Consider the following 19,867-nt stretch of genomic DNA (forward strand, 5'->3'; position numbering starts at 1 on the left):
AGCTGAGTGAAATAAGCCAGAGGAAAAAAGAGTACATACTATATGATTCCATTTATATAAAACTATAAAATGCAAACTAATCTACAGTGACAGAAAGTGGATCAACGTTTACCTGGGGCCAAGGCTGGAGTGGGAGGGAGGAGCTACACAGGGGCAGGAGGAACCTTGTTTGGGCTGATGAATATGTTAATTTCCTTGATGGAGGTGATGGTTGCACAAGGTTGTATACATACGTTTATTTTTACTTTTTATTGCAGTAGCGTCAGTTTATAGCATTATATAAATTTCAGATGAACTTCATTATATTTCTATTCCTGTGTAGATTACATCATGTTCACCACCCAAAGGCTAATTACCATCCACCACCACGCATGTGCTTAATCACCCCTTTCACCCTCCTCCCTCCCCGCCTCCCCTCTGGTAACCACCAATCCAATCTCTGTCTCTATGTGTTTGTCTGTCGTTGTTTTTATCTTCTGCTTAGGAGTGAGATCATATAGTATTTGACTTTCTCCCTCTGATTACATACGTATTTTTAAAATTTTATTTTACTGTGGTAAAAACACCAAACGAGCTCTACCCTCTTAACAGATTTTTTACGTGTACAATACAGTGTCATTATCTATAGGTACAATGTCGTGCAGCAGATCTCTAGAACCTATTCATCTGCGTAACTGAAATTTTATACCTGTTGATTAGCATCTCCTCCTTTCACCCTTTCTCCAGCCCCTGGAAACCACCATTCTATTCTTTTGTTTGTTTTTTTAGATTAGCACCTGAGCTAACACCTGTTGCCAATGTTTTTTTTCCTTTTTTTTCTTCTTCTCCCAAAGTCCCCCAGTACATAGTTGTATATTCTAGTTGCATGTCCTTCTGGCTGTGCTATGTGGGATGCCACCTCAACGTGGCCTGATGAGCGGTGCCATGTCCATGCCCAGGATCTGAACCAGCAAAATCCTGAGCCACCAAAACGGAACGTGGGAACTTAGCCACTTGGCCACAGGGTGGCCCCTACCACTCTATTCTTTACTTCTATGATTTTGACTATTTTGGATACAGATTTTATCAATTTGTACACTTTAATATGTGCAGTTGATTGTATGTCAATTATACCTCAATAAAGAGTTTGGGGAATAACCCATAACCTCAAGGAATAATAATTGTAGTTAACATTTATTGAGTGTTTACTATGTGCCAGGCACTGTATGAAGCATTTTACATGCATTAGTTAATCTCATTCTCCAAGCAACCTATGATGGTGGTATTATTATTCATAACCTTATTCTACTTATGAGGAAACTAACGCATTGTTAAGTTACTTGGCCAAGGTCACGAAGTCTCATAAAAGGTGGAATGAACCATAACGTGTACTTCCTTCCACAATAATAGCTGAAATGCATTCAGTGGTTTACGTAGCCGACCCTGAGTTAATCATTTGACATACACTACCTCATTTAATCCTAACCAGCACTATGAAGTAGGCACTATTTGATGGATGAGGAAATAGGCACAGTGGAATTAAGCAACGTGCTCAGAATGATATAGCGAGCGGTGGAGGAGCAGAGATTTGAATGAAGGATCTTCACCCATCAGGTGAGTCCCAGTGGAAAATATGTTGAAGAACTACTTCTCTGTTTAGAAGTTTGGCCTGTGGTGCAGGCAGATGGATCTGATACTTGCCTGATCAGACAGGTCACTAGTTGCCTGATGCTGAACACATTCATTGCGTGGGTCCGTCACTGCCTTGACCCACCTACCCGACTGGAAACACAGGCACCGACCACAGCCTGCGTTACAGTGGAGCCTGCTAGGCTCTACCTGGTTGATCACCTCCTTGCCCCTCCCCATCACCCCAAGCCACACTGTGCAGATGAGTCGGTTCCCCCACGTCCTTGACCTTAAATGCCTGGGTCTCTACCAGTCCCAGTTAGTTTCGTCTCCTCACAGACTTTGTGTTACTGATAACCAGAAAGCTTCCAAGCAGAGTATATCCAAATTATGACAAAGGCTAGTTTGCAAACCATCTTATTCAGATTTGAACGTATCTGCTTTCTTGTAGATCCATTGATTTATGTCGGCATTAGACATTCCACGCATGGTTGAGGGCCGTGAATGTGGACTAAGGCAGTTTCATAAGCCATACTCCCTGCTGAAATATCAAGGGCCCGGATTACACTAAATGTCTTGTTTATTTCAAGCATTTACTCAGATAATTTTGCAACATAAGTATATCCCCTCCCCTTGGCCCCATTCCCACCCTGGGAGCTGCTGTTCTTCTCTCTGGTAGTATGGTGTTGAGTGTCAGGGTCATCAGAGTTTCCCGAAACCGTGAGAAGCAACCAATTCACCTCTTGTGAATTGTGCTCATTTACCACTGCTGTGCTTTGGTCCAATCCCAACAGCCCCCACTGGTTTGGATTTGATCCATCTCTTTTTGTGTTTTGAGGAAGATTAGCCCTGAGGTAACATCTGCCACCAATCTTCCTCTTTTTGCTGAGGAAGACTGGCCCTGAGCTCACATCCGTGCCCATCTTCCTCTACTTTATATGTGGGACGTCTACCACAGCATAGCTTGACAAGCAGGGCGTAGGTCCGCACCCAGGATCCAAACCAGTGAACCCCCGGGCTGCCAAAGTGGAACATGCGAACTTAACCGCTGTGTCACCAGGCCGGCCCCTGATTCATCTCTTATACCATCTACTCTGACTCTGTTCTCACCCTTCACTCAACATTTGGTCTCCCATTCCACTCCATTTATTGCTGTATTATAAACATGTAGTTTAGTCCTTTTAAAACATCTGAATTGAAGGGTTGTTCTCAGTCTGAGTGATACCATTCCATGTACTTCTCTTTCAGTATTCTCCTCCTTCATTCCACTCCATCTTCCTCGCTGGTACTTTGTTTTTCTCTTTCTTCTGTCCTATAACCTGTCCTATAACCCCCTCATGACCTGTTTTCTTCTACCTCAGTGGTTCTCAAACTGTAGCATGCATCCAAATCACCTGGAAGGCTTGTTAAACCACAGATTGCTGGATCACACCACAGAGTTTCTGATCCACTAGGTCTGGCTTGGTGCTCAAGAAGTTTTAGGGTTTTTTTTTTTTTTTTTTGGCGAGGAAGATTGGCCCTGAGCTAACATCTGTTGCCAATCTTCCTCTTTTTGCTTGAGGAAGATTATCCCTGAGGTAACATCTGCGCCAATCTTCCTCTATTTTGTTTGTGGGATGCCACCACAGCATGGCTTGATGAGTGGTGTGTAGGTCCACACCCTGGATCTGAACCTGCAAACCCTTGGCTACTGAAGCAGAGTGTGCAAACTTAACCACTACACTACCAGGCCAGCCCCAGAGAATTTTTAGTTTTAACAAGTTTCCAGGTGATGCTGATGCTGTTGGTCTGGGGACTATACTTTGAGAACCACTGTTCTAGCTGAACACGGTTCATATTGACCACCTGTCTATCTCTATGGCTTGTCCTCTAGGCCCTCTCTTGTGAACTGCCTTGATGTGCAAAGCAGGCAGGTATGGCTAAGAATCCTGACCTCTGAGGTCCATATGGTAAACCCTCTGGATATGCCATAATCATCCAGACAGAGGCAAATCTTTAAATTAAGCCAATGAGGGGCTGGCTCCGTGGCTGAGTGGTTAAGTTCGTGTGCTCTGCTGCGGTGCCCAGGGTTTGGATCCTGGGTGCGGACATGGCACTGCTCGTCAGGCCACGTTGAGGTGGCGTCCCACATCCCACAACTAGAAGGACCTGCAACTGAGATATACAACTATGTACAGGGGGGTTTGGGGAGATAAAGCAGAAAAAAAAAAAAAGATTGGCAACAGTTGTTAAAAAATAAATTAATTAATTAATTAAGCCAATGATCTTGGGTTACCCCAAAGGTAGAAATTCAATGTGACTCTAGAGGTAAGAACTCACAATGAAGATGTTGGATTTCTGTTCTAAAGCTCTTGAAACATATTTCCAAAGTGTAGTTCATTATCCAAATTAAGCTAGTTCAGCTTTCTAGAAGTAACAGAGAGGAAGAATAAATTTAGAAACTGAAGTGCAATCTCCTGAATAACCAAAATAAATGTGGTCTCATATTCATCTCCATTCTCTCTTTCTCCCTCTCTCTCTGTCATTATTAAAATGCATGTTTGTATGTGTATACATTAACATGATAAATTAAGGATTATCTGTGTGTCTATTTGTGTATACTTTTTAATACATAAGGATACATCTAGGCAATCCTTAACTTACCATAATTTCCATGTTATAAACTTCTAGCACTTAGAACAGGCTTACAGCACACAAATAAAACTATGGTAGTCAGTCTACTTTCTGATACATTCTGAGTACTGCTTCCCTTGGCTCTTAGCTTCGACGTGGCTCCTTGGACCTAGCCTCCACCCTATATAGCCCCTCTACCCTGTGTCTGGTAGGCCAACACCAGCAGAGACCTTCACGGAACATGGAGTGAGGGGTTTGAACTACTGCATCTGGCAGGAAGGGGAGGAGAATGAACTCAGCTGAGCAAAGGAGAGAAGGGAGGGAAGAGAGAAGAGAGCAGAGTAAAAGAGAGAGAAAGAAGCTGACGGAGACACCTCTGTATGTCAAGAGTGAGTAATCTCTGACCGCGAAGAAACCAGAATGTTTTTCTTGTTTGGCTAGTGAACTGTCTCTGAAGGCAACGTCAGAAGTACAGTTCTGAGCGACATTAGCTTTATTTTAATGTGCGTATAATCTTCTAAGTGTGGATTCTTTCCAAAAAGACATCTGCTCACCAGTTTCCTGATTTCTGTCTTAAGTCAGCAAAGACCTCATCCTTCCTGACTTTTCTGCTGGCCACCATCCCTTTAAGGTTCATGTATGGTCTCTATGTTATTGTAGTCTCCCGGATGTCATTGTACCTGTAGGAATTTTTTTCTTAGCATCCAGCTATCCAATACCAAAAATGTTTCTCCTCCTAGATTCTTAATCTGCATTCTAGTATCATGGTATCACTACCCTCCCTGACCCGCAGTATAGAAATCTCAGAATCTACCATGAGTAATGAACTCTGCTACGTTATATCCTTGGATTATTTCTTTCCCCCTGTCCACACTTCAAATGAGCTTTCAACAAACGTCTTTCTTTGGTTCTCATAACCCCTCCACTCTTTTCCTTGGTGATCTCCCCTATTCCCACATCTTCAACTAATATTGTTATGTAAATGACTCTAAATCTTCATCTCTGTCTCCAAACTCTCAGAAACAGCAGACCTAACGTCTAATGAGGTCTCCATTTGCAGGCACCTGCAATGTGGCTTCTTCCATACATAGCTCAGCATCATATTTTTCCAAATATATTTCTCCTCCTAGATTCCCAATCTGCGGTGCAGTATTATCATCTCCCAGTTACTCGGTATTGAAACCTCAGAATCATCTTCTACTTTTCCCATTCCCCCATCGCCTATATCAGGTCATTAAATCCTGGGAGTATTACCTGTGAAATCTGTTCCCATCTTTCCATCCTCTTTTCTACTGCTCCAGTTCATGGTCTTTTTTTTTTTTAGATTTTATTTTTTTCCTTTTTCTCCCTAAAGCCCCCCAGTACATAGTTGTATATTCTTTGTTGTGGGTCCTTCTAGTTGTGGCATGTGGGACGCCGCCTCCGCGTGGTTTGATGAGCAGTGCCATGTCCGCGCCCAGGATTCGAACTAACGAAACACTGGGCCGCCTGCAGCGGAGCGCGCGAACTTAAGCACTCGGCCACGGGGCCAGCCCCAGTTCATGGTCTTATTATTGCATTGAAATATCTAACTAACTGCCTCTGGTCCCTTGAACCAGCCCAACACATCCATGCATCTCATATCCACCAACCAACAAAGTTAAGCCATGGATGCCTCCAGGCTGTTTACCGTTGATTCTCTTTCCTTAAGACAGCTTCTCAGTATGATCCTGACTCTATCCTACAAACTCTTGGGCCTACAAGCCAAGTCTAACGGAGACTTCGGTCCTTTGCACTATATTTATTTACTTACTTTTGACTCTTGGTTATTCTCAGCAGAGTCTGCCTTGGCTCATCTTTCCAGCTCCTCCTTCTCTGGACAATGTTGCATATCTACACCAGGTCAGGTTCCTATAGCTGGCACCCAGGTTGAGCTAACACACTCATTCCCCAATAAGAGAATGGTGTTTGAAAGTAGTGTCCTAATTTATCCCCCTGCCTCCAGTTTCTCATCTTACAAACCATCCTACATACCAGTGCCAGAGCGTTTTTCCTAAAACATAGGTCTAATCATGTGTTTTTCCCATTCATATATCCCTGGTGATTCTCCACGGCTTACAGAATAAATTCAGAATTCAAGATGGCATTCAAAGTCTTCCTGATTTGGTCCTACTCTACTTTCCCAGCTCTATCTCCCACTATACAATCACAAAACCTACTCTTCAGCCCCATTAGACGACTATTCAGCTTCTAAACTTAGCCGACATTTTCCTTTCTGTATGCTGTTGGTCATGCTGTTCCTTCTCCCTCAAATGCCCTTTCCTCTAATTTCCAACTTTTGGGATCCTACTTCTATTTAAAGGCCCAGCTTCTCCACGAAAGCTTCCCTATTCTCTTCCTCCTATATGTTTCTGGTAACATTCTTTTGCAGTTAGATGTGTCCTTGTCAGTTGCCTTGACTACATCCTAAGCCCGTTGAGATCATGAATAGTGTATCATTCATTTATGCTTAGCACCATGCCCTGGACATAGTTACCACTCAATATTTGTTAAGATAATATGGTTTACTTAAAATCATATGTATAAGTTCTATTATGCTAGCTAAAATATGATCTAGTTACTTTATAGTCCTATATCACAATTAACCATCAAAAATAGTGAAAAAAGGAAAAAGCAATCTTCTAATAAGTTATATATTATCATAGGGCCATATACAGGGCTGGGCCTGTGATAGAAAAGCTTGATTCTGTAGATTTGGGATCAAGCTCAGCCCTGTGTGTCTTTGAATTTGGCCGCTGTTGAAGCCAAGCTGTGAGGCATTTTGATGGTGAAAGGAAACAACGTGGTGAGGGATTAAAGGATGAAAATTTTTATGCAAATCAGAGTTGGTTCATAGGGTTTAGAGGCCGGTCTGCCCTTGTATAACATCTGAGTGTGAGGTGAAGTTGTCAGTAGTGATGAGGTGGCAGCTTCCATTAGCCTTTCTGTTTTGAAGGCAGCAATGAGCCAATGATACAGGGCTATTTGAAAAAATAGATAAATAAAATAAAAGCAGCAGCAAAATAAATATCCTTGAATCTACTTGTCAAGAAATCATCCTGTGACCAAAAGCCTTTCCCAAAAATTTTCTTAAAAATTCATGCAGATCTCAAAGAAGGCCTTTTGAATGAATCTGATGCCAACACAGATGGACATTTTAGCTTCTAATATGTTGGAATGGAAGACTTACAAATAAGTAAGATAAGCCCTATGTATTCTCTGCTACTGTATTAGGTAGAATACAATTTAATGTAATCGGTTTCTGGGTTGCCCTGTTTAATTAATTTATATAAACTTCTAAGAGTCGTTCTGGTACATAACGTATACTTGAGTAAATACAGTGTTCGAGGTCATTTCCATAAAATGTCAGATATCAGGCCCTGGGTCAGAAAGAAATTCTTCTGCATCACTGTATAGGAAAATTGAACCATAAATCTCCTGCTTCTGCCAGGAGAGGAGGGGCAAGATAGGTGTTCACGTGAGATAGCAACTCTTTGGTACTGTAAGTAGGTATAGGTTTGTCACTGTGTGTAGCAGGGAAGGTGGCTTACACAACTGATTTGTATTTGTGTCCAAGAAATAAATAGGTAATGAACAAATAAAAATTGATGTGGAATGGATGAACTTTGAAAATATTATTCTCAGTGAAGCCAGCCACCAAACACCATATATTGCATGATTCTATTTATGTGAAATGTCCAGAATAGGCAAACCTACAGAGATATAAAGTGAATTAGTGGTTGCCTTGGGCTGGGGAGGGGGTTGGTTTGGGAGGACTGGGAGGGGTGATGGCTAAGGAAGTGACTCTTTTTTTTTTTTGGTGAGGAAGGTTGGCCCTGAGCTAACATCTATTGCCAATCTTCCTCTTTTTGCTTGAGGAAGATTATCACTGAACTAACCACCTGTGCCAATCTTCCTTTATTTTGTATGTGGGATGCTGCCACAGCATGGCTTGATGAGTGATGTGTAGGTCCGTGCTCAGGATCCGAACCCGCAAGCCCTGGGCTGCTGAAGTGGAATGTGAGAACTTAGCCACTATGCCACCAAGCCAACCCCCAGGAAGGGATTCTTTTGGTGTGATGAAAATACTCTAAAATTGATTGTGGTGATGGCCGTACAACTCCATGAATATACTAAAAACCGCTGAATTGTACATTTTAGAAGGGTGAATTGTATGATACTGTGAATTAAATCTCAATAAAGCTGTTAGGATTTCTGTGGGAGAATATATAAAACAGAAATAAACCTCTTTCTAAGACTTGCCTAACTATTGATGCCCAGATATGAAAACACATTTTTATTATTTACAGATGTCAAACATGTGTTCCTTAATTTTCATGTAATTAATTATACTTTGAAAAGGTCAGAAAATGAACACAAACCAGAAAGTAAAAGAAACAATAGATTTTAACTGCACAATTTTAGTCTCACTTTTGAAGTACAGTCATCTTCAAGAGACTGTTTATACTGAGTTTTTTTAAAACCTCAACTTCATAAAATAAATAGCATCCCTATGAACACGAGTGTGTGTTTGTCTGATCCACACAATTTAGCAAGCAGATTAAAAGTTTTCCTTTTGCTGTTTATTGCTATACCGATGTCTTAGTAACTTACATATTGGACAATTACCATTCACGATCTGTTAAGCCACTCTTGAAAATCACTTTGGGGCTTTGGTTAATGTCTAACAGGGAAGTCTGTTCTTTGTTAGAAGCATATTTTCCAGATAAAATTCAAAGGGTTGGTTTTCGGTGTACTGTATAAAACCATAGGTGGCACGAATCTGGGAATTCTCAAAGTCTCTACCAGTCTCAACACTTTCCCCAAAAGGAGAAATTGGCACCATTGTCCCTTCGACTAATTGTTGTGGGGCTATGTTGTAGCTGCCTGGCTTCCTACCCCAAACCCTGTAATCATCACAACTGAACACGTTAACCTTTACCTCTAGGTAAGTGACCATTATTGGTCATTATTGTTTCCAGGCCTTTTCTTGCTGTCTACTTTTCCTTTACTGGGACCAATCCTGCTCCTGGTCAGAGAGGATTTAAGGAGCAGTATTTCAATAGTGTGATGGCTTAGCATCAAGTGGACCTATCGCTTCTCGTCCCACTGTGATCTCACAGACCAGTTGAAATAACTGGGTGTCTTGGGTGCCATTTTCATTCGCCTGTGTCTGCCTCTCTTCATAGACTTCATCTGCCATGCCGATTCCTTTAGGCCTGGTGCCCTGCCTTGTTTGGCACTGTATTGCCAGACCTCTTAAGGGACTGCTAATTTGTTTCTTAGCCCCAGTCCCCATGACTGGACTCCTGCTACATACAGTTTGCTTCAACCTCTGCCTACTGCCTGCCACCAGACTGTCTGGAATCTATTCTCTGCCTGCCTGCCAGGACATCCATTGCTAGACTTTCAGAGTCTAGCTGTCTGCCTGCTTATTGCCTACTGATACACAACCCTGCTGCTTTACCAGCCTGTCTGGACTCTTCCTGTTGGTGACTACAGGAACCTTCTTAGCTTTCCCATCCTGCCCTAATTCGTCTCTAGTTTCTGGGTACCAGGCTCCTTGGTCTGCCTCTGTCTGCCAACGACAAGTACCTGTTGAGATACTCTCTCTCAGTTTACTACTAGGTTTTTATTTCCTTGGGCCAACAGTTTAGTAATTCTTGTTTACTCTTTCTTTTCCTTCGTTTCCTGTATACAATCTGTGGAGAGAAACAGTTTGTTCCTTTAAATGTCTCTTGGATTCATTCCTGTCTCTAATTTCCTCTGGGGCCACTCTAGTTCCAATCCTCATGACTTTATCGGCCAGGACTTTATCTAGTTTTAGCCAGAGATCAGCAGTGTGCCTCAAAGGGTCGCCTGAGAGGGTGAGAGAGAAGCCAAGTGGTCATGAGCAGGGCCACCGTCTCCACTCCCACGCTAACTTCAAACAGGTCAGCTAGATTTGTATCTGTTGTCCATAGCGGGGTCCTGTGAAGAGTTTTCTTTAGGAAAAAAGTCCTGTAGTAAAGGAAAAATAAGTTCGGAAATCAGTGTTCCAAGTTATTCTGCATACAACTGCCAGACCAGCTCCTTAAAATACTTCTTCATTTTATATTATCCTGCTAAAGATCCTTATCAGTTACCACTACTATATCTTACATTCAAATCTGTTTACACACTGGGAAAATGCTATGGGGATAACCATGCTTCCTACTATTATTCAACATCTATGTTCTCACCATTCTACTCAAGCCCTCATATTATTGGTGCGTATTGTTTCCAGGCCATTCTCTACATTGTCTTTTCCTTACTTCCTTTCTTTGCTTTGCCTATTTAAATCTCATTTCTGCTTCATACCTCAGCAGCTCAAGCTCCACTTCCTCCTTGAAAACTTCATCTATTCCAGGCCCAACTAACCTCGCTCCTTCACCGTGTTATGTTGAATTCAGAGTCAGCACCTGCCAGTTAGGCAGCTCATTTTCTCTTACTGTTCCACAAATTTATTGTCTTGTTTTCTCAAGTAGATGTTATACCTATGGATGGCAGAGACTTTATGTTTTACAGTCTGTTCCATTACAAGTGTTTGCGTACGATGAACAGCACATTCACGATTGGCAAACAGGAGACTGATGTCAAAATAAGGTGGAAGTACACTTGGTCCGCGTATGAATTTTCGTAGCGTTCTAAGTTTGGAAGGATCAGGAGCAAGCTTTCTCACAATTAGGGAAAGTCTTAGCAATATATGAAGACTTTAAGAAAAACAGAAGAATCCTGCTCCAGACTCCGCCCCTTTAGTGAGACTGGTTTAGTGGCTTCAACCACCTGTAAGTTTCCCATGACATCAAACTATCTGGTCAAGCTGTGAGTACTGATAACGAAGCTGTGAAGACCTTGTACTGCATGTTTTCAAAAAGCTCGGTATTCCTCTATTCGATTTTTAATTCTAATGAAAATGGCCTCTATTAAAAGTGAATGCCCTTGAGGATCCACATAGGGAAAGAGGAAGCGTGAAGGTCACGAAGCACTGATGGCTGTGAGCCTGGGTGCAAAAGCTTGTGGAAATGGAACCTCGTGAGTGTTTTTAGTAGGATGGTTATCGTTTTCATTAGTGCTCTGATTCCAAAGTTCCGTTGGATTTCAGTGATTTTCCCTATCCACGGTCACCCCAGAAGCCCTATTAATTTTGAGTGTGCAATTTTGCAGAACAGGAGATTCTCCAGGAAGACGTATATGACATTATAGCAGAACATCTGGTACTTATTTATCCGCATGACATCTAGTTTGGTGTTGACCACGTAGAATACATTTAATAAATACTTGCTTATTCTTGGGCAACCTTTAATTCACAAATATTTTTCCATGACCCTGAAAGTGGTCATTTCTCATTTTTGTCTAATCCATGTTTCCTTTAATTTCTCTAATAATGACCTAGATTTTTTAGATGAGAACACAGAGCGGAAGGGAGACACAGAAAGCCAGAGGGACACTCTGAAGATCAGCAGAAACCTCTGGGGTCACGGATGGCTCTAAGGTCAACTGGAAGAAAGATAGGACCTACCAGCCTTGTACCTTTCTTTTCTCCCAGGGTTGGCTTTTTTTTTTTTATTAAGATTATGATAGATTACAACCTTGTGAGATTTCAGTTGTACATTATTGTTAGTAATGTTGTGGGTACACCACTTCACCAGGGTTGGCTTTTTAAGGCTGACCGGGTGCTAAACTTGTGAGAGGCAAGAGGCAGAGACCACAAGGTCAGCGGGTCTAAGCTACGCTTTTGACATCCCCACAGGTGGTAGGAGCCTCCTTCTTTCTTCAGCATCAGAGAAAAGATCTCTCTCCATCCACCCCATTTGTGTGTCCCAGGAAGGTAAAACAAAGGAAGGGGGGTGCAGGGAGAACAGCCTAGGACTGCTCTTGGCGAGCTGCCTGGTTCATAATCAGCGGACCCAGCACCCCTGCAGGAGAGCCGGGGATCCTTTCGCATGTTAGCTTTCAAGCGACGCCAATGACCCTGATGCCTGAAGTAAGGCTGTTTGTTTTTAATTACTGTTTCCATTAACTGGAGCAAAATGCTGAAAAACAAACATGAAGAATTAAGACGGGGCTGCGACAACCACAATAAAGGCACATGTAAGCCATATTAGAGACAGACTGTTTCAGTTTTTGCAGGAAAGATTATGCATCTTTTACACATACTTCTAATTTGATTTCAAATGCAGCTTTGCCTGGCCTGAGGATGGTGAAACCCAACCTCACATTGAAAATAATGTCAATCCATTTTCATGTCTATTTACACACTCCAAACAGAAGTCATCTGTATGATAACGTCTTCCCCCCTTTTAAAACCACACCAATGAGACCTGCAAGTAGGGACCTCTGTGTTCTGGAAGCTGCTTATCTGTTCTGCTTCTTCTCTTGCCAACAGCAGCCCCCACCCTTAACCACAGGGTCTCTGCACACGCTATTGTCATTTCCTTTGCCAGGAATCCCTTCACTCTCCTTCGCCTTGCAATTGCTCAATACATTTTTGTTTAATATCCTTCTCAATAGCCAGAAAGCTCTGTAAGAGCAAACAACATCTGTCTTGTTCACCATTGTACCCACGATGCCTGGCACGGTACCTAACAGGAGGCTGTCAACAAATACTGACTGACTTTAACTAGACCCTTAAGACTCAGCTCAAACAGCATCCTCTTTGGGAAGGTGTCCTGGAGCCTCCGACACTCCGGTGGTTACCTCCTGTCAAGTGCTCCGTGGGCTCCCTGTTCACATCTGTTGTACCCAGGAGCAGTTCGTTAACAGTCTGTTCCTTCTAGAAGACTAGGAGGTTCTAAAGGGCAGAAACGGTGTCCGCTTCATCCTTCTAACCCACAGCATTGTGCGTTTCACGTGGTGTACTCTAAGGAGCTCAGTAAATGTCTACTGAGCAGGTGATTGAGCAACATTTGAGTCTAGAGGACCCTCAGGTATGGCCCACACCCACATCTCTCAAACAGGAATCACATGAAAGCACTGGAAAAACAGGTCATGTCTTTCCGCAGCATCCATTTTTATGCAGTTTTTCAGGAGGGGAGACGTAGTAAGTCATTTAAATCACATGCGTGTGTGCATGTGTGTGCATGCGTGCACATGGCGTGTGTAGTAAGTCGAAATCAAAATATGCACCCAATTTTAAGTCAAACAGGAACTTCAACAAAGCAAATTTACCTTAGGGCTCCTTGTCCGCCCTGTCTGGGAGCATGGACTCCCTCTTCTCTGCTTCCTCAGGTAGTTTACTACCTGCACGATTAAAAAGAAAGTGAATGACAATCACAAAGCCAGGATTAAAACTGCTTTCGGATATCTGACGTTCTTTTCACTCTACTGTCCAAGTTAATGGCCTCATCACGCCTATCGCATGGTCCAATTTATGCTAACGCACTCTCCATAAATATGCTTGTAAAAGAATTAGATTCAGCAAAGCTGAATTTAAGGTGAGGGGAGAAGGGCAAAAGGAGTCGGAGCCTGAAGATCTCTGAGTAGCAGGCATCTGGACATGTTTACAGACTTGGGATCTGAATTTACCCTTCAGGCAGCTTCTCTAGCCTGTGCGCTCTTATTCGATCCAGGATCCAGGGGGTTCATTCAAATCGTGCCCTGCCCTTCTAACGTTCTTGGTGTGAGCATTATTTTTAAAGGGCCCTGTTTTCAAAGGATGGATGAAACATAACGTGGGCCTCTTCCTGACAACTCAAGGACTGAAGAAGAACAATACCCACCCTCAACGTCCCGCTGCTGCTGCTGCACAAAAACACCTAGCGCTGGTCTCGAGATTTACATTTTTAACAAAGCTTTGATACACGTGATCTTCCCTCCCACAACAACCCTAAACTAGTTCAGCCACCTGGAAATAGCACTCAATCCAATTGCCAGCTCTCTTAGAGGGGCTTGGGTTAAAGAGCCTTACATCCCCTGGGGATTAAGCGGTGGGCGTCTGCTGCTTCTCCTCCCCAGCAGCATGGGAATAAAGGGACGACTGTATTTCTCGGGTCGCAAGGCAATCCTGGCAACAGAAAGCACACCCACTCTTTCCACTTTGACCCATACAGTCTGTCTAGGCAATTCATCAGCGCTCTCGGTGGTGGTTGCTCCTCCAGGACTCGGTTGCCTTGCCAATCAACCCCTCCCACAGAGCGTAGTGGGACCACACCCCCGGCCAGGCGTCTGCCAGGGAAAGTGCTCTGGCCTACGCCAGGGGCAGCGGCTACCCTGTGGGCCCGCCAGTGAAACTCACACGGGATCCTCCCGGGCCTCACTTGCCCCATCTCTAAAATGGGCTGCACCGCCTTGATCTGGCCGAGTTCCCTCCCCTTTCCCGCCGGGCCCCCGGGAAGTGAAATCTGCGCTCCGCCGCAGCCCCCGGCGGTCTCGCCGGGCTCGGGTGGCCGCGCCGGGCATGCTCAGTAGCCGGCCGCCTCGGCCCGGGAGTAGGAAGCGGCTTTCCGCGCCCGGGCGGCTGACGGCGGGCACTTTGATGAATCACGTGTGGCGAGGCCCTCTTAAAGAGATAGGCACCTACTTTTTCTCCACCCTCAACACCGCCTTGAGGGCGGCGGCGACCGTGGTAATTGCAGCTGCTTAGGGGCAGGGCTTGCCCCAGCGCCGGGTAGTGGCAACGGCGCGTTGCGTCGGGGGCGCCTGGGAGCCGGGAGCCCCGGGGGCCTGAGATCGGCAGCTCCCCGGGCAGACACCCTCTCACCCAGGAAGAGGTGCTGCCGAACCCGCGCGGGGCAGCGGGACCGCCCCAAGGGGCTTCCTCCCGGGAGGAGAGGTGGGGTGACAGGGCACAGGTGACAGGGCCGGAGAAAGATGGAGCAGCCCGGGGCGGCGGCGGCGGCGGGCGCGGGAGGCGCCGGCGAGGAACCCGGTGGGGGCCGGAGCAACAAGCGGAGCGCGGGGAACCGGGCCGCCAACGAAGAGGAAACGAAAAACAAACCTAAATTGGTGAGTGCTCCCGCAGCCCCCGCCGGCCTTGGGGACAGCGAGAGCCCCGGGATCCTCCTGCCATTGAACACGGGGGGACCCGGGGCCCCCTCCCAAGGGTGACCGCGACCTCGCTGGGCAACTCGGGGAGCCGCTCAGGAGCGGCCACGCCGAGGCGCGGAGACGGCGTGGGGGCGGAAGAGCACCCCTTCTCCAGGAGCCCCTTTCTCCCTCTTGTCACCCCCGGAGGCAGTGCGGGAGGGAGAAAGGCCCCACCCCAACTTGGGGAGACCCCGAGTCCTGGGTAGGGGCTGTTGTTTGTCCAACTTGTGGGCACGAAGCTGCTTTGCGCAATTCCATTCCCCTCCCACCCCTCTCATTTGCTAGCTTTTGCCTCTTAACGCTTAGAGACCGGGCAGGGGACCCTCTCTTCTTTTCAGTCCCAATATTTGGGAGCCCACCGCAGACTTGCAAACCAACCCCCTCCCCTCAAACCAAAAAACACACACCGTAGGCCCCCAGTCTTTCTACTTTACCAGAAATCTAAGGAAGAGGCGCCTACGTGCGTTTTTTCCCTGCCTCTCCATGTGCTCTTCCAAGAAACATTTCTTTGGAAGAGTGGGGGGAGCGTGGGAGTTGGAGGCTGGGTGAGGTACCACCAACTGTCGTGTGTGTGTGTGTAATAGGCAGACTCATAACAGTACTCCGACTTCGTTGATGAAGAACCCTCAAAAGCAGTAGGCAGACCGCCCAAATCGCACCGTCCTGAGAGTGTGAACCGGTGGAAGCAGACCATTTCCTGCCCCAGACTTCATGTGCAGAGGAATGAAATCTGTGGGGCCTGCTATTAGATTGGGAAATACTGAAGTTTCCTCAACTCATCAGTTCAAAGGGTTCCTCTTTTTGGTAAACTTTCTAATTCGGGTGGCATGAGGGGAAACGGTTTTCCTGCACAAATTCAGCAACTGTTCCTTCTGTCCGAAGGTTCTTAGTTTAGATCTGAAGCACAAGCCACATGTTGCATATCTAGTTTTCATTTTACCCAGCAGCTTGACTATCATGAGGAAGGAGACAGTGACATGGAACCGAAGCCATTTCTTATGGCATCTGGCCATTTGCTGTGTACCTGTTGTGCTTCTCTCTCCCCTGCAATTTGCCTTTCAATTATGGACTGTCCATATTGGAAAACGGTCAAAGCATGACGATTTCAGGAAATAGGCAGTCTTCCAGTATGTGGGAAGGGACCTGGTGGGGTCAAGGAAAATGACCAGTTTAGAGTCTCATCAATTTCACCCTAACTTGAAGCAAATTGAGAACTTACTTGATGTGTCCTGTTAACCCAGTATTTAGAAGTGAAGAAACTGAGTCACAGCTCTTAGTGAATTGTCTCTGCTGGCAGAGGGTTAACCGGTTTAATGGGTGCCCCCCTATCTTGAAATTTAGAAAAGTCTTCTGAGTGTATCACCAAAGTTTAATGTATTTCAAAATTCTGATGTGATTTTTGAGATTTATCAGTTTGCGGTAAAAGAGTGATCATTTTTCCTTTCTTTTTTGACCTAGTACAAAACTGTGGTTTGAACAGTGATTAAAAGTTTAAGCAAAAATAAAAGTGAACTGATAGTTTCCACAAAGACTTTGGTACATCCAGCAAGAACCTTCCACTTTTAGGAAGTGTGCTGTCAAGAGAAAGCACTTAACTCTGCCTTCCAGTAATAACACCTTGATTATATTATTCCCTTCCCTTCGGTCATTTGTCCTGTTTCATCTTTTATGTTTTACTTGCTTTGACAAGGTAGCTAGATAGTTATGAGATAGTATCACTTTCAGTTCCTGGCTAACACTGGTGTTGAACATAGCTTGATATAGTAGAACAAGTTTCTGAATTCGAGGGTTGGTTAATATCAATGGGAACTTTCTTTTTTGCTCAAACATAACTGTTGAGCCTTACATGATTTTACGAGCAGATGTGTCAGAGTTAATAAAAACAAATTTCGGAAGACATTTCAGCACATTTTAAGGCAAGCAAGTTCACCAAGCAACAAGACTTGGTAAACTTTTTTTATAAATGCCTTATTCTTTATTTTGAGTTGTTTTATTGACGCGCTTAGCATGTTTTTCTAAGGCCTTTTAGAAAGGAGTTCAACTGGGATTCTTAATTGAAGATATTGCTAGTAAGATAAAGCTTTACCTAGACTAAATTTTATTGTTTTGAGTATTATGTTGTTAATCAGTGTAATAGTCCTTTATTGTGTATGTGTGTGTGTAAAGGAGTTGTGATGTGGGATTATAAAAGGGAGCCATATGGTAATAGAAACTATTTGCATAGGTGATTGTGAGGGTTAGGGGTTCTTAAACTCCTGAAATTGTATGAAAAAATTTGCATGTGTATGTAGGTACGTTCATTGTTCTAGGCCCCAGAGCTTTCGTCAGTTCCTCGAAGGCATCTGGTGCCTAAAGAAGAATAAGAACTGTTGGGTTACCAGAGAGAGTGAGTCAAGGAGACAGCAGTTGATTCCACTTGAAGTTACTGAGGAGAGAAGGTCAGGGATGAAGGGAGAAGGGAAATAGCTCTGCCCACGTGAGTGATTGATATTGAAGATTATTCGTCTGGGCTTAAGAAGAAGTTAATTACACAATGTCAATATAGTGTGAGCTAAGATGAAAGTTTCCACTACATAGAAAAATTAACTCATTGGCTATAATATAGTGGACTCAAAGTTTAAGGCTTGTGATCAGTTGTTTTCACTTAGTTCCTCATTGTTTTGGATAACTGGAGAAGGAAGGCACGTTTTCTATAGAGAGGAACTACTTTCATTTATATCTTCAACTTTTTTTTTTCTTTTCCTTCCCCAAAGCCCCAGTACATAGCTGTATATCCTAGTTGTAGGTCATGCTAGTTCTTCTATGTGGGACGCCGCCACGGCATGGCTTGATGAGCCGTGTATAGGTCAACACCCAGGATCCAAACCGGCGAACCCCAGGCTGCCGAAGCAGAGTGCATGAACCCAGCCACTTGGCCACAGGGCCAGCCGCCTATCCTCAACCTTTTGATGGGTATTGGTGAGAACTTTTTCAGATGGACATTTCAGGACTTTAGCAACTTTGGCTTAAGATTAATTAAATCAAAATTTACTTCATCTATGCATTCTCATAATGACCCTTTTATTTTGATTCTTTCTAGTGAAGGCAACCTTGTCTTGGACTCCTCACATTTTGAGTAACACATTAGTAGTAGAACTTTGTATTTTATGTAACTATCTGGTTAGGCCCAGATTGAGCATGTCATCAAACAGCATGAATCTTAGATTAATAATTTGATGTCAAGCGTAGACTGTATTTTGTCAAATTGAGTCGTAGAGAGAGCTCTAGAAGTGTTCTGAAGGAGCTACATCTCGGATCCCATATATTTAAGGCAGTGACTTAACCGTTAAGAGAGGCTTGTGTTAAGGTAGGACTGACACCCCTCACACACACACACACACACAATGGTGTAGTGTGGCTTCACATTCATTGATGTTTTTGCATTTTGACTTTGTGTTTCTGTAGAATTCCTGAAGCCTTTGGCTCTATTTAGATAGTGGAGTCAAATTAGTAACTCAGAGTAACAGAATCTGGTAATTATATAATTTGCTGAGTATTTTGGCTTTTTTTTTTTTTTTTGTGAGGAAGATTGGCCCTGAGCGAACATCTATTGCCAATCTTCCTCTTTTTGCTTGAGGAATATTATCATTGAGCTAATATCTGTGCCAGTCTTCCTCTGTTACGTGGGATGCCGCTACAGTGTGGCTTGACAAGTGGTATTAGGTCTGCACCCAGGATCTGAACCTGCAAACCCCAGGCCACCGAAGCAGAGTGCGTGAACTTAACCACTACACCACCGGGCCGGCAGCTTGGTTATTTGTTTTTAATTGGATAAATCATGTTTTGATTTTAATTGATAAAGCCTGAGTATAATAAGTTCATTTATGCAACAAACATTTTCTGAGCATTTGCTACATGCTAGGTGTGATTCTGAGGGTTGATGATATAAAGATGCTCATAGTGTCTAGTGAGGGAGACAGGAAAGTTAATTAATGATTAAAGAGCTATGTGATAAGGAAAGCTAGGAATATGCATAGGAGGGGTGATATAGAAACGTTATGGAGAGGCATCTAAATCTAATTGGATGCTTGAGCATGGTAAGGAAAGGCTTACCATAGTTGGTCACATTTGCACCAAGGCTTGAAGAATAAGGCATTGATTGAAGAGGGGGAGGGAAAGGCATTTTAGGGTGAAAGAACATATACAAAGGTAGAGTGATATGGTAGCATGCCCAATAAAGGAACTGTGGGTAGATGTTAATTGCAGAAACAAAGAGAACTTGTGGTGGACCTGCTAGAAAAGAGACAGAGTCCAGACTGGGATGGATATTGGTATGTCATCTGTTAGAGTTTCACCTTCTTTCTGAAAGCCATAGTAAGCCGTTGAAGAGATTTAAGGAGGAGACTGACCTGATCAGAATTGTGTGTCAGATAGAAACTTAATACAGTGGAGACTTTCTTGGAGAGGGGTGCCAGGATGGAGGCAAGACGACCAGTCAGGAGCAGCACAGTGGCATAAAAGAGGTGGATGTTTAGAGTTAGAGACCTGGATTCCAATTGCAGCTCGTCCACTCAGCCATTTACTAGCTCATCCATAAACTGGG

The 19,867-nt window shown here is 44.0% G+C and overlaps 1 protein-coding gene and 1 long non-coding RNA gene across 5 annotated transcripts in view; one reads left to right on the top strand and one right to left on the bottom strand.

The window, feature by feature from the left end:
• Positions 1–11,786: 11,786 nt before the first annotated feature.
• LOC139042650 (uncharacterized) lies at positions 11,787–14,706 on the bottom strand. Its single transcript, XR_011499622.1, has 3 exons — positions 14,495–14,706; positions 13,429–13,500; positions 11,787–12,293 (listed from the first exon to the last, which is right to left on the bottom strand). It is a non-coding gene; the product is annotated as an uncharacterized lncRNA (long non-coding RNA).
• Positions 14,707–14,858: 152 nt separating this feature from the next.
• Positions 14,859–19,867, top strand: part of DIAPH2 (diaphanous related formin 2) — an 815,896-nt gene continuing 810,887 nt past the window's right edge. For 2 of the 4 annotated variants that reach the window (XM_070502008.1, XM_070502009.1), the window contains exon 1: positions 14,870–15,204. In XM_070502008.1, the coding sequence (XP_070358109.1) occupies positions 15,070–15,204 (135 nt within the window). In that variant the 5' untranslated portion in view covers positions 14,870–15,069. Of the gene's footprint in view, positions 15,205–19,867 lie in introns of all 4 variants that reach the window. The other 2 variants (XM_070502007.1, XM_070502006.1) reach the window with 2 other exon arrangements.

This window comes from Equus asinus, chromosome X, assembly GCF_041296235.1.
Source record: "Equus asinus isolate D_3611 breed Donkey chromosome X, EquAss-T2T_v2, whole genome shotgun sequence".
NCBI classification, from domain to species: Eukaryota; Metazoa; Chordata; class Mammalia; order Perissodactyla; family Equidae; genus Equus; species Equus asinus.